Source organism: Astyanax mexicanus, chromosome 14 (genome assembly GCF_023375975.1).
Source record: "Astyanax mexicanus isolate ESR-SI-001 chromosome 14, AstMex3_surface, whole genome shotgun sequence".
NCBI classification, from domain to species: domain Eukaryota; kingdom Metazoa; phylum Chordata; class Actinopteri; order Characiformes; family Acestrorhamphidae; genus Astyanax; species Astyanax mexicanus.
In genome coordinates, this window is record NC_064421.1 from 21,703,895 (window position 1) to 21,727,665 (window position 23,771).

The 23,771-nt window shown below is 36.3% G+C and overlaps 5 protein-coding genes across 10 annotated transcripts in view; all 5 read left to right on the top strand.

Annotated features, from left to right (window-relative positions):
* ttbk2a (tau tubulin kinase 2a) overlaps positions 1–4,257 on the top strand; it is a 28,599-nt gene extending 24,342 nt beyond the window's left edge. For 2 of the 5 annotated variants that reach the window (XM_049464014.1, XM_049464017.1), the window contains one exon: positions 572–4,257. In XM_049464014.1, the coding sequence (XP_049319971.1) occupies positions 572–596 (25 nt within the window). In that variant the 3' untranslated portion in view covers positions 597–4,257. The remainder of the gene's footprint in view (positions 1–571) is intronic. The other 3 variants (XR_007424178.1, XM_049464015.1, XM_049464016.1) reach the window with 3 other exon arrangements.
* The window catches only part of aldh6a1 (aldehyde dehydrogenase 6 family, member A1), an 89,891-nt gene that overhangs the window by 40,540 nt on the left and 25,580 nt on the right, over positions 1–23,771 (top strand). The gene's annotated exons all lie outside the window — the stretch shown is intronic.
* On the top strand, positions 5,149–8,987 carry noxred1 (NADP-dependent oxidoreductase domain containing 1). Its single transcript, XM_049464031.1, has 6 exons — positions 5,149–5,425; positions 6,417–6,583; positions 7,069–7,249; positions 7,445–7,599; positions 8,012–8,207; positions 8,361–8,987. Exons 1-6 carry the CDS (start codon positions 5,271–5,273, stop codon positions 8,515–8,517), a joined length of 1,011 nt encoding a protein of 336 aa, XP_049319988.1. The 5' UTR covers positions 5,149–5,270; the 3' UTR covers positions 8,518–8,987.
* Positions 9,810–15,440, top strand: tmed8 (transmembrane p24 trafficking protein 8). Of its 2 annotated transcripts, none has more exons than XM_049464034.1 (7): positions 9,810–9,927; positions 10,452–10,494; positions 10,597–10,708; positions 11,269–11,368; positions 11,485–11,575; positions 12,720–13,010; positions 13,906–15,440. In XM_049464034.1, exons 3-7 carry the CDS (start codon positions 10,599–10,601, stop codon positions 14,121–14,123), a joined length of 810 nt encoding a protein of 269 aa, XP_049319991.1. In that variant the 5' UTR covers positions 9,810–9,927; positions 10,452–10,494; positions 10,597–10,598; the 3' UTR covers positions 14,124–15,440. The 2 variants fall into 2 exon arrangements, with proteins under 2 accessions (XP_049319991.1, XP_049319990.1); XM_049464033.1 differs by having other exon boundaries at positions 9,811–9,927; positions 13,903–15,440.
* On the top strand, positions 16,615–23,768 carry zgc:163014 (uncharacterized protein LOC100038766 homolog). Its single transcript, XM_049464023.1, has 13 exons — positions 16,615–16,756; positions 16,859–17,035; positions 17,844–17,949; positions 19,055–19,165; positions 19,382–19,483; positions 19,629–19,803; positions 20,524–20,646; positions 20,792–20,979; positions 21,086–21,282; positions 21,436–21,527; positions 21,995–22,049; positions 22,722–22,819; positions 22,978–23,768. Exons 1-13 carry the CDS (start codon positions 16,695–16,697, stop codon positions 23,226–23,228), a joined length of 1,737 nt encoding a protein of 578 aa, XP_049319980.1. The 5' UTR covers positions 16,615–16,694; the 3' UTR covers positions 23,229–23,768.

A 23,771-nucleotide genomic window follows, 5' to 3' on the forward strand; every position in this document is an offset into this window, starting at 1 on the left:
ATGCATATTGCACTCCTCTCTAATCAGTGCAGTGGCAGGTACACTGACAGATTTGCTAAAACACTTTATAACTTTGAGTTGTCGTCATTTGTTTTCTTCTTTCTATACCCTTGTTGGTCTGTGCTCTCTGTAGCCCTTAGTTTAGTGGAGGCAGCCTGTAGTTAGCTGTGTGTGCAGAAACGTATGGAGAGATGATTCCTTTTCCAAGAACTAGCGGTCACTGAAACAATCGTTACAATCAAGTGTATGATGCACTTTTGAATGTGCCTAAGGATGTGGATGAGCAAGGTTCAAGCTTTCACAATCTGCTGAATAGCTTTCTTTTATTTTATTTTATTTTTTCCATAATACACTACTACATCACTACTCCATGTGATTATTGGTATACATCAGCACGTGCATAAACACACATACACTTATGCATGCGGTACTTGTAAAAGCATTAACACTTTTTTGGGAAGGGGGGTTAATCCATCACAGGCCTGAAAGCTCCTTGCTTGAAGATCCCTGTGTGTACACTGTGGGCTGTATGTACACACTGAATGTTCAAAGAGAATGTTTTATCTTTCAGCTCACACAGCACTCCTAGGATATGAAGATTCATCCTTTATTCATGATTGGAAAGGTTTGTGAAGGATTTAGCCTGGTGGGGAGTTTTGATTCTACCTTTTCCGCTCAAATGCTTTGATTACAGTTGAAAACAAAATCAAGCGCTACCAGCTAGAGGACTTTTATTTTGATGACATGCCCAGTCAAATTTGATAAATTTCATAGCATAAATATGCATTGATCTGGCTGATTTATTACTTTTTACAGTAGTGTTAGTTTGATGGGCTTTTATTATTATTTTTTTTTATTTTAGATTACAGTACAACATACTGTCATACTATTATTGCCCATAATTGAGTCTTTTTGAGGTTACGTAACCGCTTATTACAGTTTGTGGCAGGTGATTCTTTTGTCATGCATAGGCCTGTCATAATAACTGTTTTTTTTTTACTGGATAATATTGTCTTGTAAGATCATTTAATGCCACTGATATATGATAATATAACAGCATACTTATGGAATTAAACCCCTTTAAAAGATAAGTTAACATTATTAATTAATAATAATCTAAAAAAAACTTTTTTTCTCCACCTACTGGAGTCTTCTGAGTTTATTTAGGTGCCATTATTGATGCACTGGTCATTATGCGAAGTTCATAAACAAACAGAGTAAAGTAAAGTAAACACAACGGAAGATGTATTGTGAGGTGAGCTGTATTGAGGTCATGTCCATATATTGTATGATAAATCGATAATATAAATATCATGACAGGCCTAGGTGTGCAGTTCGCACAGTGCTGATTGGTGAGGTTATAGGTTTCATTCCTTGTTGACTACAGTAAAGTTAGTGCAAAACTAATGTACCTCACTTAAATTACAGGTTTCCTGTGATCTGTCCTGTCCTGGAGTACTCTCTCCCCTACACACTTTCACTACTCCAACACACTTTTATTATGAGAATAGGATTAGCATTAAATCTTATGCAGGACTTAAATTTGGATCATGTTGCACTGGTAAACATATGTAACCTTTAAAATATTGTTTTTTTTTCTGTGGTGTGCTTGCCCAGCTGGAGAATTGAACCCCAGACTACTTACATAAAAAGTGGTGATGTTACCCACTATGCTCCCATCAGCCACATTTAGCTCAGGAAAATTTGGATCAGGATCCAGTTTCCCAATAGCACCTTCTTGTTAGGGTATTTTTGACTGGTTGATGTCAAGTTGTGAAAGCTGAAAATATAGTAATCTAGTTAAAATAATTTAACACGTAATTGCTGTTCAGTGTAGAACTAAGAGCTATATATAGACAATATAAAAATGTTTTTATTGTTAATGTGATTGTTTTAAAGTTTTGATGCAGCTACAGAGAAAGCTCTTCTTTATAGTTTATCCACATGATGGTTTAAAACTTTCTAAAGCCACTAATTAAATTTTGTCATCAATTTTGTATTCTGCAGTTTACCAGTGCCGTTAAGTTGGTATGTGTGTGTTGCTCTCACAACCATTTAGGGATCCTCTTTCTGCAAAGATGTTTTTGCAAAACCCAGGCTTAATTGGCTGGATTGTTTGTTTTGGAGCAGCAAAATCCAAAATCTACACAAGAGTGGAGTCCTCCAGGACCAGAGAGAGGTGGGAACCACTTCTTTAAACAAATGATGCCCTCTTAGATTTCTCATCACATATTTTTATAAAATTGTAAATTTTACTCAGTTCATCTATTCCAGTCACTGGCCTTCTCGTTTCCTCACTATCTATCTCTACTTGTGAGATACTGTTATATAAGCACCTTCTGCTTCATATACTACTCTCTGCATGTGCTCCACTAAAGCAAAAACACTATGAACACTCGAACGCAGCTACATTAACTTTCATAAGCTTAAAGAGTCGTACTGTCATCTTGTACTGTAAATAGGGTCATTCAGATTGAAGGTTTATGCTTATGTTTATGGTTAGACATCATGTCTAATGTATATCTGATCTGTTTTCTGTTTCATTCTTAACCTCTTATTTTAGAGTATTTACATAACCAAGGAGGTGTAATTGATATATATATATGTATATTCCTGATGTCCCATAAAAAAAAACTTTACGGGACACCAACAATACCCTTTTTTTTTGCATTTTTCACTTTTTGACGTAATTGACAATAATTTGAAGCAAAATTGTTAAAAAAAATTATTGACTAATAGAAAAGCGCTAAACTAATCCTCCTGGAAAATTGCAATTTTGGAGATTTTTAGTTTATGGGTGACAGTGAAGAAATACATATACGTATGTAATCATCAGTCTTAGGATGTACTGGTAAAGTGTAATCTCTACGCAACCATACCTTTAATGACTATTCAGTGTGCAATGTGCAGATTACAAAAGACTAAATTGTCTTATATTTCTTGTGTAGCTGGGCAGTTTTTTCCTATCTGTCCCAAAAGCAGCTAAACCCCCCACTCTGCATTAAGACTCTGTCCAGCCAGATAGTCGCCTTAATAAGTGTGTGCATGTCTCCCCATGGGGGGTGGGGGTGACTGGACAGTGTATTTTTAAAGGGACCAGTTCCATCAGAAACCCAGTCTGTGGCCAAAGGAGATTACACACTAACAGCTCTAGCACTGAGTTACTATTTTTGATCCAGTGGGCTTTATGTGGTCAGCTGTCCTCAAGAGAAATACCATATTCTATAAAGTGCACAAACTGGAGGAAGTTGCTTTAGAGTCATTGTTGAGGTTTTCACTAAGTATTCTGGATAAGAACACTTTTAGCAATTCATAGCACATAAGGAGAGTCAGTGCTGTTGTATTAAGCCTCAGTTCATGCCTGAGCATTCCATAGAGACATGCAACCTCTCTAAATGATATGTACTATGCTAAGAGTCTTATTTTTATCCACTTATTTTGGGGTTTCTTTTTCCAAAGGACCAATCTGAGCTTCCGTGAACCCTTTAACAGCTATTTATTGCAGTGAATTATTATTAACATTTGTTTAGATTTATGGTATAAAATTGAAATGAAAATCTATTTTACTTTTAAAAAACAGCATGAGAACATTGTGCCCCTGTCTAAGAAGGTGGTAAGAATAAGAAAACCCTTTACTTGCAGTAGAAACTGATACTCTAGTGCTTCATATTTCTGTGGGTGAGTCTGCTCTTCTGGCAGTTACCTTATTTCTTCTCCGGCAGTCTGCATTTGTTACTATATAAAGTCTCAGTCACAAGGCATAAGATACTTATCTGTACACCACTGCTTCTGCACCCACGGCATCAGCTGTCTGTTTCATCTGAACTTCATCTGACCTCGCATCGTCTCCCCTGAACCTGAAATGAATTGAAGTGTGTTAAACGAATGTTTCTGTGGGCCAGGTCCTCTATTACTGACAAGTGACAATGTTTAATGATCTGTTGTAATATCTTTTGATTATAGTTTTCCTTAAAATGAATCATTAAAGATGTTAATTTTCCACTTCTGTTTTATTATCCAGGTCACAATGTTGCAGAATTGAAGCATTATTGTACAGCCTCAAAAACAAAGAATGTTAAATAGGGAGAGACTCCATTGTACATTACTGTAATTATTTGTGTTCTTTTTCATTTGTATCATATCAATGCCTTGTACAGTGTTGTTTTGTTTTTTTCTTTTGAAATTGTTTTGTATTTTATTTTTATAAACTGGTTATGAATAAAATATTCATTCAGCATGCCAACAGATCTGACCCTATGCTCCTGGAGTTGTGTGGAATTTTTAAGCAACTAATATGTTTTGTGTCCAGTGTTTAGCTTTTCTTTTGTAATATGGATAGATATCGATCATCTCTGTTGGAACATTATCGTTTTTTTAACAACATGCAAATGATGTAGCACATTCTTTTCCCCTACAGTGTTTAACACCTATTAGGCAAATTGAATTTATGTTAAACACAGACATTTCCATTTTGTAAAATGTTCTGTGTGAATCCTTCAATAAAAATGATTAAATTAGGGTTATTGAAGGACACTGATGCCTTGTTAGATTATATTTTTGTTCACTTTCTTTTATTTACATATTCACACAATGAAAGTAACAATATAACACAGTGCTAAAAGATACTGAATATACATGAAATTTTAATGAATAGGGAATTCCGTTATATTCCTGTCATGAATACTACAGTAGGTTTAATGCTAAAGCTCCCTTTAGTTAAGAACATTCATACTGCTGAACACCTGTGGATTCCTTGTTTTCTTAATCAAATTAGAGCAAATTTGCCACTAAGCTGATTGTGTCTGCATGAACAAAAAAACATAAGCATTTTACTTTTAAACGCATAAAAAGGTGTTAAAAGGATGAGGCCCATAGGGATAGTCACCATTTCATTAGAAACATCAGGGGTTTATGATTAAAAGGTAATAAAAATGATAAAAGAGGCCATTAATACTTTACACCAGAGCATTTTTAACGTGTTGGGTCTTTTTAAAATCATAATATAAAATTATAAAGAGCTACACACGTTAAATTCAAAACGATACTTACATGTATTTCCTATGTGGAGTAAAGTTCGTTTTATTTATTTATTTTAAATTCCTGCTAATTCTAAATTTGAAGCTTTTATTTTGAAACGACAGGCATGTACTTCACAATAAAAGCCACCTTCTGTTGCCCTGGTAACAAGCATGCGTTAGTATACTGACACTATGTATTAGTGTGTTTACTGCGTAAATTGTTTCAATAAAAACGCAGCAGTTTACTAAATAATGGACTTGACGGTGAATTTAGTTTCTCTGGGGTTTGAGGCCGGACTCGGTGGTTCTGAGAGGGGGTTGGTGGGTCTGCGCGGTCGCTGGGCCGGGCTGACCGTGTGTGGATGTGGACACGCCGCGTTTCTCTGTCGACTCGCCGCTTTACTGAGGTAACTAACTATAGGCTAACTGTTTAGTCAGTCAGCTAACCTAACCAACTAACTTTTTAATCACTGTAGAGTTCATCTTATTTTTCCCAGATAAGTATTTTCTTTAGAATAAAAATGAGCAAAAGAACAAAAAACTGTCTTTATTGAAGTATTAGTTTAAATAAAAACATCGAATATATATATTTTTCAGTATTAATAATGCTTATTATATTTAGGCACAATGTATTTAATAAAGAATAAGAAAATGAATCCCATCCCACACATTATTGACTCTCTCAGTCTTCAGATTTTATTTAAAACTAGCTACATTATTATAGAACTTAAATTTTACATAAAAAGTCTGAATTTCATGTTGTGCTCATAGTCCTACATACAGTGCCAGTCAAAATTAGTTTTCTTTATTTCTGGTAATTTATTTTCTACACTGTATATTATTACTAAATACATCAAAACAATTAAGAGACATACTACTGAATTACATAGTAAATAAAAACAACTGTGATTGGCATGAGCTGAAGCACAGTGTGAAGGAAAGGCAGTAATTAATAGAAAACTATTCCAGGTGACTCTACCTCATGACAACACAGAGAAAATACCAAGAGTGTGCAGATCTGTCCTTAAAGATAAATGTGGCTACGTAAAATCCCACGTGTTCCTGTATAGCTTTAATGTCTTTAATATTATATTTGCAATGTAAAAAATCATAAAAGGAAAGAAAACACATTGAATAAGAAAAGGTGTGTCAAAACTTTTGACTGGTACTGTATAAAGGCACATTTTATATACATAATAATACATATGACTCCCAACTCACACATTATTCACTGTCTCCATATCCAGATGAATACATTCTTATACATGACGTAATTAACCTCAGTCTGATATTATTCCTTTTTTGTGCACACATAGCTGTAAAAAATACATTGTGTGTCTATATGTGCACTAAAACTAAGTGTCATCAACACATTCATCATCATATGTTATTTTGCAGGGAGAAATTCCCTGTGCACAGTTCCAATAAATCACACCACCCAGCCCTGAAAATTGGCATTCTTGGAGGAGGAAACATTGGGAAACAGTTGACAAAGGTTTTATTAACTGTGCCTGGATTAAAACCATCTAACATCAGTATTTCAACTAAAAGACCTGAAACACTGAGTGAGTATTTAAATTAGCTGTAATTTTTTCAGCCAGCAAAACCCTTTATTTTGGACCTGAGATCTCTCTTTCCTATTAGCTACTTGTCCTGTAATTTATTGTAACTCAGTTGGAATAAACTGACATTTAAAATAGAACACATGATTAAGCGTCATAATGTTTTTTTCATCCTAAATTGAAAAATATTTGAGACTGAGATGAGAGTAAAAGGAATTATTATTAAGATATCAGATTTTTTTTTATCATTTCAAAGATTTTGGCGATATTATCAGGTATGATACGATTTGGCACACCACTAGTGCAAACCTTTCAAAATCAGCTATTTCACGGTTCACTGTCTGCAACATAAATTCCAGAGATAATATGTAAGAAACAATTGCCAACATGGCTGGATCAGATGTCCAAATATTTAAATATGTAATATTCTTGGGGAGTCCTATATTTTTCAGATGACTGTAGATTAAACTGTTTGTCTATTGCTTTAGAGGAATTCTCAAATAGAGGTGTGGAGTGTTACTTCGACAACTGCAGGCTGGCCTTGTGGTCAGATGTGCTCTTTCTCTGTGTGCTCCCCTCTCATCTACCTCGAGTGTGTGCAGAGCTTCACACTCACCTGCCTGCTCACTGTCTTGTATACAGTTTCACCACTGCTGTGCCGTTACCCAGGTATTACCTCACATATTAGGTGTCATTTACTAAAGCTATATTTTCAGAATAAATATATATAAAAAATTACAAACCAATTAATAAAACCCAACAATAAATTATGTTTATTTAACAATATATTTAACAATATGTTTATTTAACATTAAAGTCTTATAACTTTTGAAAACATTGTTTGTATTTCTGTCTGTATATAAGGCTTGCACAACTCCTTGGCCACAGTTTTGTTATCAGACCTCAGTATATCTTTGATGCCTGTGATTCCGCTCAACTGTGGCTTTGCCATAATCAAGTGACAACAGCATTACAGGACAAAGAGGTGCTCACCGCATCATGCCCACTTTCAATGTGTGGTAAGTTTAATTCTCAAGACCAATCTTGATTTTTTCATGAATCACTGTAAAATAATGATTATGCCATTATAGGTCTCCCATGTATTTTTTTGCTTTTAGTATTGGACAATTGTATTTTCTATACTGTATATAATATGTTTAAGGTGTGTTGGAATGAACACAGGTGTTTCATTAGTTAGATTATTATTAGCCACAGGTAAACTGCAGCCCAAAATAGATGATAGTATTGGATATGGGATATTGACACTGTTGTCATTGGTACCTTTCTGCTGACTTAAAAGATGCTTGGACTAATATCTCTGTAAAGCTGCTTTTTTGTTGTAAAAAAGTGCTATATTAATAAAACTTTTAGTTGAATTGGATATTAAATTATGTCATTTCAAAATAATGTCATTTTTATTGTGTATGTTAGGAGGTCTCTCGTTGAATCAGATGTGGGTGTCGGCTGTTCTGTACAGTCTCCTCAATATGTGCACAGCTAATGGACTGGGGTCCATTCAAACCATCCAGCTGCTAAATGAGCTGTTTCAATCTAACCCCTCATCTGAGACTTTTACCAGTCTAAGCTTTGTCAACTCATCCTGTGCATCAAAACTTAGCACCTCAGAGTGAGTGTCTTTAAACAACAGTGAGACACAACATAATAAAATACCATTATTGGCTTTAAACTGTTGAAATTAAAACAAAGATTTTTATGATTTTATGATGTGTCTACTTATTTATTTATTTATTTATTTATTTATTGATTGATTGTTCTGCAGGCCTTTTCCCTGGATCATTTTGACTGATACACAAACAAAACAGACTCCATTGTCATCTTTTCTGTTTGGATCTAAAGCCTTACAAGACTGCATTTCAGCAATGTATTATAATACATTTTCTGGCATGTCATCTGAAAAAATTCAGATGAAAGATTGACTTGTGTAAAAATAAGAATAAAACAGTTTAACACTCAACATTTTTGTAATAATTATATTTTCTATACTGTATATAACATGTTTAAGTTGTGTTGGAATGAACACAGTTGTTTCATTAGTTAGATTATTATTAGCCACAGGTAAACAGCAGCCCAAAATAGATGATAATTAAACTCTGGGGAATTGCGAATCTGCCAGCTGTTTAAGATCTTCTGTGCTTCAATTAGCATCATAATATCCCAGAGCTCTCTAAAGATTTCCTAGCACCGTGGCCTAATTACTCTGACCAAACCTACCAAATTTAAATTTAAACACCAGAGAGGTCAAATAGTGAGAAAAAGAAAATCACATAGATACATTTACAGAGATCACATAAAGAGTTATTTTGCTAAAATAATCCAGTAAAGTTGTTTTTGGAATGTATTTTTTGCTTGGAGTATGCTCGAGAGCTACACAGGAAAGAACATTATTTTAACGGGTGTTCAGGGATGAGCATTAAAAAGCTCATACTCCTGCCAAGAAAAATGATGTCCCCTTATAAATTCCTTTAAAATCCTGTGCATTATGTGAATAAGAAAAGTACATTTTTGTGATTGATTTATGATTTTTTATGAGTTATGATTTTTTTTGCCCCTAATAAATCTTGAATACACGTGAAAATTATCTTGCTGCCCACACTAACTTACTAATAAGGAAGAGTAGTGATGCCTTACAGGTGTCTAAAGCATTTTATTCTGTTTCAGTGTTAGGTAGTGTTAGAAGTCTTGCCCATGTGCGCTTTTTAGTGTGGGATGGGGGACTGCCTGACTGGGTATTAAAATTGTAGTGTGTTATCCACTATGCTACACCAACTGCTTAAAGTAGACATAATAAATCTAGGGTACATTTAATGTTAGTTTTAGGGTATGTTATCTGTGTCTGAAATTATACTTGATGCCTTGTTGCCCACAGTGTTTTTCTTAAAAAGTATTGTAGTGATGATAGTCTTTGTATCCAAATCAAAAGGAAAAACTTTGCCAAGGTATGGAAAGCTCGTGCAGAGTAGAGTTTTTATGATGTCATTAGTCATTAGCTGTTAGTTTCAATCATTATTAACTTGTTTGTTTTCATAGTGGATCAAGGGGAAACACACACTGCATATATTAATGATGTTTACATTATTATTATTATTATTATTATTATTATTATTATTATTATTATTATTATTATTATTATTATTATTATTATTATTTGATTTTTATGACTTTTAGTGAGACTTATATTATGTAGCAGATTTACATTGTGGTTCAGTTAGCCGCTGGCCCCGCCCCCTGCTCTCTCCAGCCCGTCACACAGTGGCCAGGTTTACTTCAGTAAGCCACAGAGAGACGAGCAGATCGGGCGCTTCCACAGCATCGCTGGACCAATCGAGGTAATGCAGGAGTTATTATCTATCTTCATATCGATAACCCGTGGCGGGAGAATCGATTAGTGTCGGTAACGGCTACTGATAAGTACGTTGTTTGTGTTTATTTGTTGCTAGATTTTAAGTTCATGCGTGTAGCTCGCTATGTTAACGGTCTGGAAACGTTTGTTTCGCTAGCTAACGTTATCTGTTTATTGAATTATTCGAGCTAGCTAGCTAGATTAGCTAACCGTAACCCTTGGTTACAGCTAAGCTCGCTGCCTGTTCTTAGTGTTTTGGTGTCGTTCAGATGAGGATTTGATGTGAAGGCTGTCGTGTGTGTTAGTTAGCCAGCTGGTAAGCTAGCGTTAACTAGCGGTAGACTACTGTTACGCTGTTTGGTACGTATGTTATTGTTAGTTAACCTAACTAACTAACTAGCGCGGTAATACAGCGCATTTAACTAGTCACTGCCCGTTCTTGGTTGTAAACTAACCTGTTACAGCTTCCCAAACAGGAGAAAAGATATATTTTTTGTTTGTTTGTTGCAGGCTGTCAAGAGTCGGTGTAAATAAAGCGTCTCCTGATATGAGGGTAAGGCTTTTGGTCTTAATTATCTGAGGATAGCAGTGTTTTTCTGTGTTCTCGTGTTTTAACCTGAGAAACTCGTTTGGGCGTTTTTGGTGTTTTTTTTAGAGATGGAGAATCTAGAGGCCACGTCGGAGCTTCAGTCCAGGCTGTCTTCTTTGTCAGTTTCCTCTTTTTCCGGAATAGCGTCGAAAAACTGCGATTCAAATCCGCTCGACAGGTACCGTAATTACTTGGTAGCACTGACATTTTCCTTGAACCCATATTCCGTTATTTCATTTGAACAAAAAACACAACCTATCTTCTATCTATTTTTCTATATATATTCTTTTTATAAAAATACAGTCCATTGCATTCTCCCTGGAACTAAAAAACTATATAACTTATATATGAAACAAGTAGCTACACATATATGGACAAACAAAACTAGTATAGTACTACATTTCTTACAATGACATTTTATAGGCTAAATATATTACACAGTATTTATGACACAGTGCTCCATATTCACATTATAGCTGTATTAGTAGTACATTCTTGATTCAGTCTTTCCAGTTCACAAGTGTTGCAAGCAATATATATCCATTATTTATTTTTTTTAATAGTTGTCAATAACAGTGATATTATACATTTCTGTAGTCATTATAGTATAAAATACACACTACAGTTACTTAACTGCTGATGCTGAGCTAAGTAAACATAACAAGGACAACTCCAGTGTGCACAAAAGCTTTCACACTTAAACTGATGGAAACTAAATGTCTGTTTTCCTTCCTGAAGACTTCAAAGCACAGATCTCTCCCAAACAGTAATATATCCTGACAACCAAACCAAAATGGATGACAACAGCAATACCAAAGGATTACAGCAACCCACAGAGGTATAATGTCATCATGCCCTGAAGCACGCTACTTAATCATTTTTGTCCTTTTTCTCTCTCTTCTGTCTTTTCAGATGTTGTATTATCTTTCTCTTTTATTTCTGTGTTTGCAACAGAAAGGAGAGGCCCCCTCTGAGCCAGCTGTGGGGGGTGACTCACAGGAGAGCAACACCAATGAGAAAAGCTCGCTCCCTGGAGAGAGAGAAGGTTAGCACGCCTCATCCTAGAGGACCTGCGCTAAGTTGTAGAAACCTTCTCATCATCTTTCATCATGGCCTACTGAGAGCATGTCGTTTTTAAAAAAAGACATACCAAGCTCAGACATATTCCCTCTTGGGAAATTACAACGGTTCACGCAAAGTGCAAGGAACAAGGAACGTGTTGTTTGTCTTTATGTCTTGAACAATTGTTTATTTATTTTAGCCTTTGACAGTTCTGTATGTAGAAGACGTTTGTCCAAGCTAAATCTTAGTTAGATGTGCTTTGCTTTGCAGATGTACACACATCCGATGTCTGTAATACACTAACTTGGCCACAACCATTAGGATTTTTTTTTCACAATGACATGCCTTGTGTCATGAGACAGGAACTTGTATTGTGTCCTATGACTTGCCATGCCCCATGTAAGCTACACTGACTTTCAGTCATATTAAATGTATGCACTGATTCCTGCATTGAAAATATAGATGATATTTCTGCTGGAGTCGCTTGTCTGGTCATTCAGAGAAGTCTAGCCAAGCACAACCAGCCACGATCATTACCACCCACTGCACTGTACACTGTAGGTGGTAATACCGTATTATAGTTTCAGAAATTGAATGTTCCATTTATCTGGCACCCACAATCAGACTTTGCTCAGACTCAGATAATTCGCCACACCTTGCCATGAGCATGCTGGTCAGTGCTCAACCTCACAAAATATATACAACATGTGTAGGTATGTGTGTTCCCAAACATACTTTTAGAGGCATGTCTGTGTATAGTTGCTAGATATATTGGGGGAAAAAATCACAATATCAAGCCTCTAAATTTTCACTATTCACAGGTAACCAATAATCTTGCATCTTTACTGGGGCATTCGGCTTTGTTGCACATTGATGTCTTTTTTAAAAGCATTTAGTTTTTTCCGCCCTCGATATTGCCTGTTGTTTGCTTGTGAGTATTTTTGTTTTATTAGAGACGCTGCATGTATTTCTCCTGTCTGAGCTGGGGTTAGCACATTAAATGTGTAAAACTTTATTATTATTATTATTAGTTATTATTGTTATTTTTTTTATAAGAACAGTCTATTGCATTCTCTAGATTTCCTGACCACAGATGACCTTATTATACCCTTTTCACCCTTTTGCAGCCTTACCACCATTGACACCAGCAACCACATGGACCTCTATGAACCTGAAGGAGTTGAAAGCTAAGTTGCGTCAAGAGAAGGACAGCGTAGTGACTGTTTACCGTGGTGACATTATGACTGTCCACGTACCTACTGTACCTGAAGCCAAGCGTGTTTGTTGGGAGTTTGCTACAGACGGCTATGACATTGGTTTTGGGGTGTACTTTGACTGGTCTCCGGTCACCAGCCGAGCCATTACAGTGCACATTAGTGAATCTAGTGACGATGAGGATGAAGATGACGAGTTGGAAGGTGAGGGAATGTTTCCTGTTCTGTTTCCTGCCTTCCTGTTAATCAGTCATATTTACTTGCATAACTATTGATAGTAATACATTTTGATCAGGGTGCTAAAAATTCAGTGCTGCATAGTAATATTGTTTGTTGATTTTTCTTTTCTCACTATATTGGTCTTTGCAGTACTGTTATCAAGATTTCATTATCCAAATTAGCCTCTAACTAATCACTCAGTATTTTAGGGCATCTGACCTGCACTTTTTAGTCTGGTTTGTTCACACTCTTGTTCATTAATGTTGGCAATTTGTTCTGGCATACTTTTCTGTTCTGCAATATATTAATTGCAATATCAAAAATACAGGAATTTTCATCAGTAGTTACCAGAATCAGTTGTCCAAAGACATGATATTAATAATGCACAATGATTGTCAGAAAATGAATGCTATTTAAAAAGATTGCACATCCTGCAATGTGTCTTGCACATGCCCACATTATGGCGATACAAAAATGATCTATTGTGCAGCCCTACTTAAAAATAGGTGGTCCATTATTCATCACAAGTATCAGGTTTACAGATTTGCAGTAAACAAATGCCATATTTTTCACTACTTATGCTATTAACTTAAATTGCACAGAAATATTCACTAATTAAAGATTGATCACAAACTTTTAACTGATTTGAACCAGAGCAAATTAACTATAGATATGAAAATGCTCTTAATGTGTGCTTTAAGTGTCCTTATAAGTGTTCTTATGAATAAAGGCTTCTGCATTATCAGAACGTGTGCTTCAGGTCATGTTTGGCAAGAAATTGTTAAGCTTGGTCTGTGGCCTGTGTGATTAGTTTGCTGACTAACACTATCAGTTAACACAATAGGTTGAAATAACTGTAAAATATATTGTTCTCCAGCAGGGCCTGTGATTCCCGGAGATGTGGAGAAGGGGTCTAAAGCTGTGACCAACTCCAACTTGGGAGAAATCTTGCCTGTGTACCGTCAGGACAGTCACCTGGCAGTTCAAGGAGGCAGCCACGACTTTCCAGGAGAAGGCACGTACCTCCTAAAGTTTGACAACTCTTACTCGTTATGGCGGAATAAGACTCTGTACTACAGGGTGTACTACAGTGCCTAAGGAACTAAGCACACCTATGAGAATGAATGTTTTAATGATATATATTTTTTATCATATATATATATAAATATACATATGTATATTATATATTTACAGCACTGTATACATATCATTCCTGCTATAATTTGTACATTTAATTTTATTTAGATGCAATCACTGGCCCAATCAGATCAAATAGTTTTTTTGCTAGTCTATATGAAATGTTTTTAAACTTGAGAGGGATCATAAAGCTTGGTCTACGTGCAATGTGTTTTTCAGTATATTTTTCAAATGCTATGTGCAAAGAATTTGTGAAGTGCCCATACATATATAAATATATTTATGTTTTGAACACTGCAACTTGACTGTAGCCTCAGAAATCAGGTAACACACTGGTTCAGGTTCAGGGAAAGTTGGTCATTCAGATCAAATGCTTGTTTGTATATGGTTAATATGGAGGCTTGAGGAGATAGGTGGTGTGTGAGATGTGGCAGCAGCTGCTGTTGAGTTTAGTGATAAAGAATACAATATTATATTACATGTTTGTATTCAGGATCCAGATAATCAGTCAATGCATTCATTTTTTTTGTAGTCTTACGGTACCTCCTCTACATATTTAATGAATAAATTTCTGCACTACAGACGTTTCAAATCTGATATTTCGGGTCTTATGTTTTCTGACTGCAGACAATGCAGCTATTAAATCAGTTGCCAGGGATACAACTCCAGCATGTGATCTCAGTCTGCCTTTTTATGATTTAAATGGAGGCTATTTCCCGTCACCAAAAGCAAGCGTGTTGCATCACTGATTCAATATTTACAAGGCCCCTGTAATGGGGGGGTGGTTTTTAGCACCTGTTAAATCTCTAAACGGTCAGGTCTTTGTAGCTGTTGACATGTGCCATTGAACTATTTTAGACATTTTTTTCTAATGTGTTTTAAATGTGCAGCTTTCCCTGTTTCTGGTTAATGTGTTACAACATGTGTAGTGTTGTTTCAGTATATATTTAAATTTTTCACTGATTGTCCATGTATACCAAAATCGCATTGTGTTGATGTGGTCTGTCTGAGACAGCACTATGACACAGGCAACGAGCAGTAGCCCTGCGCACCTGCACCCAGGGTGTTGTCACACACCACACCACATCACGACTTTTTGCATGTCTCCAAAGGGACAGCTGTGCTGCTGAAATTTCCAAAATTGCCAATGTGCTTTCTTTGTCTACCATGTTTGTGTCTTTTGTTGTGATTTCTGGATATGATAATTTTGTCTTTTAGCCTTTAATCTGCTCCTTTTCTGCCTTTTGTCCAATAAATATTGTTAAATGTTAAAACTTGCATTTTGTTTAATGTCTGTGTCCCTTATTTTGGTCTTCTTTTACCACTACAAAAAATAAATATGTGAATGTTGAGACTGCCATTCATTAAGAATCCCTTAATGTGGTCTCTCTTTTCTCTAAAACAACGTGCATTTTTAGGACATATATTCCACAAGATATTTGAAAAAATGTATTAATTATTGACATGTCACATTCCTTCCAATTTTTTTGTTTAATCTCTTTTGCTCTGAATCTTCCATCCTACCACATCTCAAATTTGTTTAATTAAATTCTCCCTCAGTATTTGCATTTTTTTAGCATCTAGCTCTTCAGTCAATAAACATTTTACATGGTGCTGGTCCTAAAATTTCCTTTCAAGCTTTAGCTAAACTGCTGGTAAACAAGTGGTGGTCTAAATGTTTATTTTTTGTATCAGAATTGTTTCTGTGTTAATAGTTTTTAAAAATCTTACAGTTATTTAGTGAGGCTGCTAATTTGGCTAAGAGACTACACACCTACTGAAAATTCATGGGATTTTTAAAAGAAAAAAAATAATTAAATGAAAAATAAGTAGGTACATGAGATAATGAACAGTACCAGTCAAACGTTTGTACATTTTAAAGTTAATGTTTTTTCATTATTTAAAATTTTAATTCAAACTATGAAGAAAAACAAATGTGTTTGAGAGCATTAGTTGTAAAGTTGTGAAGAGGTTGAGTTGGTATACAGTAAATAGCCCTATTTGAGTAATGTTCTAATTCATATTATGGCAAGACCTACTCAACTAAGTAAAGAAAAAAATACTTTAGGAATTGGTTAGTCCATCAGAAAAAAGTATCCTCAAGTGCAGTCGCAAAGAACATCAGCCATATTTGCTAAAACTGGCTATCATCAGGAATGGCCCGGGAAAGGAAGAACAAGAGTTCCCTCTGTTGCACGGGATAAGTTCTTCTCAGAGTTTAAGTTTATTACATGATTCCTCATCAGTTCTATTATAGTCTGTATGACTTCAGTATTCATTTAAAATGTAGGGGGGGGGAAAGAAAATAAAAACATTAAATGAGAAAGTGTGTCCAAACTGACTGGTATCTACTTTCTATTTCAATAATATAAATGTAGCTAAATCAATTATATTCAAATCACCCACGTGTTCAGGGGGAGGGGTCGCAGGCCTGCTGGCTGCAGGGCCTAATGAAGCCGATTTAAGGCAGGACTGAGGGGGCTGCTGGCGGGTGAAGCTGAATCTTTGTGGCGGCTCGGCCTCAGCACGACCATGGGGAAAGTTCACTTTTATGCGCTGTGGTCGTTACATGAAGCACCTCGTCAGTTTATCAGGTGGGCAGCTGATTTTGCAGAGTAAAGTGCTTTTTTTAAAAAGAGTTCTGTTTATTAAAACGCACCACACAATCCATCCATTGTTCTTTAATGTCTCTTCAGCAACGTGAACCGTAAAAGTTACCAGGTTCAGATGCCGCTGCCTCTGCCCAAGCAGCTGGTGGTGTTCAGCCTGGGGGAGTGGAGCTCGTTTTCTTGTGAGACAACCGTGTTAATTGAGGTATCAGTGAGCCCTGACGTGAAACCGCAGAGAATTGGCGTTATCTCTCCACATTCAAGGTAGGAGACCGTATAAAAACCCATATTTACCCTTTGTGGCATGGTGTTGTCCTCAGGCCACAAAGCACCTTTCTTCATTGTTAGACTATAACTAATTTTTTGTGTTCTTTAATGCCACAAAATGTCTTAAAACATCACATTTACTTTTTGGTTTATTTAGGCCCAATCCCATTTCACACCTTGGCCCTACCACTTATCCTTACCCCTTGTTTTCTAACGTAACCGTTCCTATTATTGTCCATTCCTTAATCCTTTGTGATGGGGAGCTAAAATTAGCTTTAATTATCTCTTATTTTATTTTTTCGTGCCACCTTAAATCCTGCAGCCCCTGCCGTCTGTTGCACCAATTAAGGTGGAACTGCACACTTTTTAACCAATACATTTTCATGATATTTTCATGAGTTTTCCATGCCTTCAAGGCAAATGCTTATGACCATACGATTTTTAAAACATCAGTGCAGCGACATGGACGATAAAAACAAAAAACAACTAAAACTATAATCAGTATTAATTATAGTAGGCCTACAATAATTATGATTATGTTGACACAATCTTTAATATTAAAATGTGTGTCGGATCCAGAGAGTTCCATTGGGTAGGGATAAATTACTGAATTAACTCTGAGCTGACACATTTTTTTTGCTCAAAATAGATTTCCCCCATCAATAAACAAACACAAAGATTTGTAGAGCGAAATCCCATGACTTTTCCAAAACTTGCTGGATATTTTTATTTTTCTAAGACATGTATGTATGTATGCATGCATGTATGTATGTATGCATGTGTATGTATGTATAATCTCTGAAAGGTGCCTGGTGTGGGAAGGAGACTGGACTCTCGACCTTCTAGCCGAATCAGCAGAGAAAAGCCGAAGAGGTGTTTATGCCAAAGTAATCCTCACTGTCTGTGGAGAGGTATTTCACCTTTTCCTAAACTTAACGAGCTACACAAGGTGCCTCATCACACAGTGATGCTACATGGCTACTGTTCGGTGCAGGGTTTAGGTGAAGATTATTTTATTTTTCCATACAACTTTAAATGCAGTTGCACTTTTTAAGGTGGAATTGGATAGTTGGCTAGCTGATTGTTTGGTGATTTAATTTTTTTTTTGTTTTAATTAAATGCTTGTCATAATGAAAAGTGGACATAGAACATTGAAAATAGAAAGTAAACTTGTAATTTCTAACAAGGAAAATACTCAAATTTGTGGATTTCTTTGGTTGCTTGTGTCACCATTTTCCAGTGTAAATATAAAGCAAAAGGAGTGCTGAGGGCTACTTGACAAAAGTCTGTACTCATAATATTTTACTACACCTCAAAAAAAAACTTTTTTTCATATAATGTTGAAAAAAAGAAGTTCAATAAGTGTTTGGGGACTATTTTTGCAGTTTAACTCTCTGCATGCATCTTTCTGCCATGTCTGTATTTTGAAAACACACTTTAGGCAAACAACTCTCGAATCTTGGGCATTTGGTAAAAACTTTTTTTAATTTTCTTTTATGATGGTTCAGCTTTTAGAAAGCCTTTTAGTTTTAAATTAGGGGTCAAAGGGCTGGCATGGCTGTAAGCTTTTATATCTTTTAATTTTACCAAAATGCTCATTTAGCTTAGAGACAAGCCTGATATGGTAGGAAAGTGCTTTGATTTGTCGTTCATGCTGAAGGCAACCTAATACATAATAAACACTGTTGCACTAAATGTAGTTTAGCAGCCAAGATGGGTTTTAATGGAAGTTTGTCATCAAAATAAGCTTTTAGCTTAACAGACATCCATTACCCGTTGGCTACATTAGCCTTGTTGCTTGAGTGTAAATCATTTGATTTTCAGTTAACCTTTTCTTTAAATCATGAACAAAATATCCACAACAGTGTGGTACAGCATTAAGATATGACCTGCAAAAGTGTTTAGAAATTGCTGTAGTGTACACTTAGCCTGACCTATTAGTCAATATCTGTAAATATTTACAGTGTGTTTAAAGGTGTGGTACATACATGATTTTACTCCATTGTTTTAATATAGGTGAGAGCCAGCTTTGTTAGCAGCACGCCACGGGTGTCAAGAAAACGACCAGCTTACAGCCAGTCCTCCAGCCTCTGCCAGACCATTCTGGGCAGCGGTAGCAATAACAATGTGAGTAGTTTTGATTTGCCTGTCCCTTGGTTAAATAACTTCACACACAGGATATATTGCTTCAGTATGTTCCAGTTATCAGAGCAGGTTCTGAAATGAAATGGGCTGCAGGTATTTTTATTTTTACTCCTTTTTTTTTTTTTCACACATTAGAAAATCGTGTATTGGCCATTTCTTTGCCAACTGTTCTTGTAATATTTCTCATGTCTTATGAAGATCATATTACAAAGGTCATCGACTGAGGATACTGTCACTTATGCTGACCTCAAAACGAGCAAGGGGAACATACAGGACACCAGCCTGGGAGTGTGGGCTCTGGTATATGGTCTTAAACAACTTTGAATAGAATTAGAGTTACAGATTATATATTAGAATTTTAATTTTTGTTGTTGTCGTAAACAAATGTTTTAGTTATCCTAAAGCTGTTCATGCATCTCCCTACATCTCTCTCTGGTGTCTAAAGGATAAAACTCCAAGGCGCTCTATAATAGGAAAGAGAGGCCGTGTTTGGAGCTATGAGGGACCCGAAACACCACACAAGTCAAGCCAAGATTCAAGCCCCAAGAAGCCCAGACTGAGCATATTGTCTGTGTCACAGAATGAGGAAGTTGTTAAAGGGAGAAGGCGTTGCAGAGCGGGTAACTGGCTCCCCTATCCCCCATTTTATTTATTTGCTAGCAAGGTTTGGTAGGTCTGTAAAGTGCAAGAAGCTTTGGGCTGAACATAAGTGTATAATTTAAGCTTGAGCAAACTGAATAAAGATGGCAACATCCCCTTAGCTCTCCTTCTGTTCAGCAGATTTGACTTTGGGTTTAGGTCATTCTGTCTAGCAAACTGAGAAATTCTGCTATGTAAAAATCTTGATGATTTGGGGATGCTTCAGCAAGGCTGGAATAGGACAGATTTGTCAAACATATACCTATAAATGGTAAATTCAGAGAAAATACATTTTAAAGTGGTCCTAATTTGAGATGCATGTTATTTTAAGAATGTAATTTCTGCACGTTAATAGCAGCAGTTGTGTTGTAGGATGTGCAAGGTCAAGTAAAGCTAATACATATACATATCATTGTACGTCTTTTTTGATACAAAAATACTTTTTCGTTTCATAGATTATATCTGTCATATTATTAACTGTGTACATTTTTGATACACAGATGGCAAAATCAATGACATGCATCATTAATTTCTGGAGAATATAGTGCAGCTTTAGTTGGTGACCATTGTTACCAACTGGAAACATTATGGTAGACCCTGCAGTTGTATTTGTTCGTATTGACATATAGCCAAAAACCATAGTGGTAAAAGAAACTAAAGCATTTAATATTCATTCCATGTTTATCAACCACTGTTTGCAGAGCACCCCTCAAAGCGCTGGAGCCACACCATGTGTTTAAGTGATTCTGACACGGCTGTTCTTATTGGTGGAGAGACTGAAGACAAGGTCTACTGCACAGACTCCATATGGAAGCTGGAGATTGGTGTGTTATTTTAATATTAGTTCCTGCGTATAATATGCTAGTCCATACCTAGGTAGATTTCAAGGTTACCAGGAGATGTGGATTTCTCTCAGTATTTGGATGCATGTATTTATTATTTTTGTACTGACCTCTCCTCTCTCTACAGATGGTGATTTTTGGTTCCCCATGGATTCTTCTGCTGCTGGGCCCCACCCACCCAGCGCCCAAGGCCATTCTGCCACCTTTGACCCTCAGAGTAAAGTTGTATACGTGTATGGAGGCTTGAGAGATGGTCAGCGATACAGTGATATTTATGCATTGGACACATTAACCTGGAAATGGAAACTAATTAAGGTATTCCTCTGCCTTTTTATTATACAGTTTTCAGGGAATATCTGTGATCTAGGATTGTGTGTGCATGAGATTTATTTAAGTTAATTAAGACCCCAATTCCCACCAGGCAAAAGGAAATGTCCCATCATTAGCATACCACAGTGCCACCATCTATGGGGGGGAGCTCTATATTTTTGGGGGGCTGCACCCTAGCCGTGGCCCTGGAGGCAAAGCATGCAGTAATGCACTGTACATCTTCAACCCTGAACATGAACTGTGGTACCAACCCATTGTGGAGGGTGACCGTCCTCTACCCAGGTTTGGGTGAGTGTGCTTCGTTTTTTTTTTTTTTTTTTTTATAATAATTATTATTTTATTATTATTTTTTTTTTGGAGGTATAATTTTTAATTTCAAAACACTTGTTATGAATAACACTTGACTGACTCTTTTTGATGTTCATTCATATTCATAAACAGGCACTCCACCACGCTGTTACAAGACAAGCTAGTCATATTTGGAGGACAAAAAACTGCCGCCTACCTTAATGATCTCCATGTTCTAGATCTTGGTAGGAGATTTTTCAGTACATTACTGTCTGATTTAAAATTGGACATTTTGCCACATGCATTGTTTCCAAATGCTTTTCCAGTTAGTTGGCTGGAATATGCAAATTATTCATTGTAAAGGAGGTGCAAGTGATTTTGATTTTGACCACCTTTATACAGTTATAATCCTGATATTCGTTGCCAGTTTAAGTGGATTTCCACTCTTTCCACTCAATTTCTAAAACTTTAACGTAAAATATATAATTTTATTGTTACAGTTAAGATATCTGGATATTTTGTACAATTATTTTACAATTAAACCTTTATTTATTTACTTAAAATTATTATTCATAATAGTCACAATACTTCCATAATAGATTGACAATATAGATGAATGTATTTTTAATGATCAGTGGTGACCGTTCTGCTCAAAGCACTTGACTATACAGATTATGACGTGTATGATCATTCTTTGTTCTTTACAAAAAAGGCTTTATGGAGTACACTGCAGTGAAGTATGAAAACATGCCACCACTGGCCCGTGGGTAAGAATCTTCTGATTCAGTATCTTTTCTTTTCACTGAATACTATAATGTTTATAATGCGTTACATTGATAAACATATTGTAAAATTCATTGTTTCTTCAATAGTAACTGTCCCTACTACCCAGGAAAGCCTTTGCTGTGAGTTTTTGATTGCCGTCAGTGGATTCCAAATCCCCAGCTCATCCCAAAAGTATTGGATAGGGCACAGTCATTCCAGAGAACAGAGTTCCAAGCTGGGGCTTTTTACCCCTTTGGTCCACAGCAAATTAGGCATGGTGCTAGAGGGTTCCTGTTTTTCTACCCCAGAGAGTCATTTTCAATTGACTCAATTGTACTTCTCTACAGGGACTAGAGAGTCAGTACACATGTAAAGAGAGTTAAAGACCCAACAGTGGCATCTTTGCACCCATGACCCAAGGGCTGGGTTGGCCTAATATGTTTGTTTCTTGAATGCTATTCAGAATGCTATCAATAGATCTAACCAAGCGAGTGCTTTTGTAGCCCAAGGCTGGGTCATCTGCCATTTGGCACATGAGCCTGAATTAGCCTGACAGTTTTGGTCTGTGTAGTTCTGAGGAATCATCCACAATGGACTGAGCAGAATAAAAATCCAAATGTCTGGAATAGTACTGAACCATTCATGAGTCTTGTTTTCTCCCTCTGTGTGATCAGGTTTCATGCTGCTCTGCCCGTGTCTGACAACAGGGTGCTGATCAGCGGGGGCTGCAGTGCCTTAGGAGCTCTACAGGATCTCCATCTCTTCAATCTAGGTCAGTCAGGCCATTAACGGCCTAATCGCTGCAACACTCTGCAAAGTGCACTTGCGCAAATAGGTTTTATTAGGTCAATTAAATTTATTTTGGATGGCTAAAACTGGTTGTTGTGTTTGTGCTTTCGAATAAACAGCCCTGGGTGTTGGTTTTTGCAGATACCAGCTCATGGACGACGATGGTGTGTCCACTGCTCTGCTCAATGCCTCGTGCTGGCCACAGTCTAATCAGCCTGGGAGGTTCTGCTGTTTTCAACACTGATGCAAGAGCTCAAGAGGATTGCCATCATTCCCGTCCCACCACTCAGTACACAGTCTTAGTTTTTGGGGGTTCAGACTGTGCGGGAAAGTTCTACAATGATGCCGTCAAATGCATCATTGAAATCCCTGCTGAAATGCAGAGACTATAACACAAATTGGCGTGTGAGGACAGTCAAGGTTTTTCTACAAAGCTTAGTTTTTAGTGTGAACTGAAAAACACTTGAAAATTTGTTCAAGCACTTGAGTGAAAATAAAATTTCACTCAATCTATTTTTTAAGGGCTACTTTTAATTTTTTTATTATTCTTTTAGAGCTGATTCATAGATTTGAGATTTAAACAGCTGTTTTGCAGCTACAGTCTGGTTACCTATTACCTAATACACATACACACTCTTCAATAGAATAACCTGTTTATCAACTTCAGAGCCTAATAACTGATGTCAATTTTGTGCAATAAATATTTGTTTTTTTTTCACCTACCAGATCAGGCACGTTTAACTTTATTGCTCTTCTATATTTTCACTTTCTGTTCGTAACTTTCCATCACATTCACAGTGGTTTCTTTTTGTTTGTTTTTTTGTTTTTTTTTCCCCTCTCCCCCCCCTTCTCTTTAAATGTCTCACTTTGTAAAAATGTACAAGTTCAACATACCACCATAACAATAAATAGAACCAACAAAAGGAACTAGACTC

Coding starts and splice junctions, on each gene's coding strand:
- noxred1 (XM_049464031.1), top strand. CDS start 5,271: ATGGACTTGACGGTGAATTTAGTTTCTCTGGGGTTTGAGGCCGGACTC. Junction 5,426..6,416: donor CGACTCGCCGCTTTACTGAG/GTAACTAACTAT, acceptor GTTATTTTGCAG/GGAGAAATTCCCTGTGCACA. Junction 7,250..7,444: donor ACTGCTGTGCCGTTACCCAG/GTATTACCTCAC, acceptor TCTGTATATAAG/GCTTGCACAACTCCTTGGCC.
- tmed8 (XM_049464033.1), top strand. CDS start 10,599: ATGGAGAATCTAGAGGCCACGTCGGAGCTTCAGTCCAGGCTGTCTTCT. Junction 10,709..11,268: donor GATTCAAATCCGCTCGACAG/GTACCGTAATTA, acceptor TCCTTCCTGAAG/ACTTCAAAGCACAGATCTCT. Junction 11,576..12,719: donor GCTCCCTGGAGAGAGAGAAG/GTTAGCACGCCT, acceptor ACCCTTTTGCAG/CCTTACCACCATTGACACCA.
- zgc:163014 (XM_049464023.1), top strand. CDS start 16,695: ATGGGGAAAGTTCACTTTTATGCGCTGTGGTCGTTACATGAAGCACCT. Junction 17,950..19,054: donor TCCTCACTGTCTGTGGAGAG/GTATTTCACCTT, acceptor GTTTTAATATAG/GTGAGAGCCAGCTTTGTTAG. Junction 21,528..21,994: donor TCTCCATGTTCTAGATCTTG/GTAGGAGATTTT, acceptor TTTACAAAAAAG/GCTTTATGGAGTACACTGCA.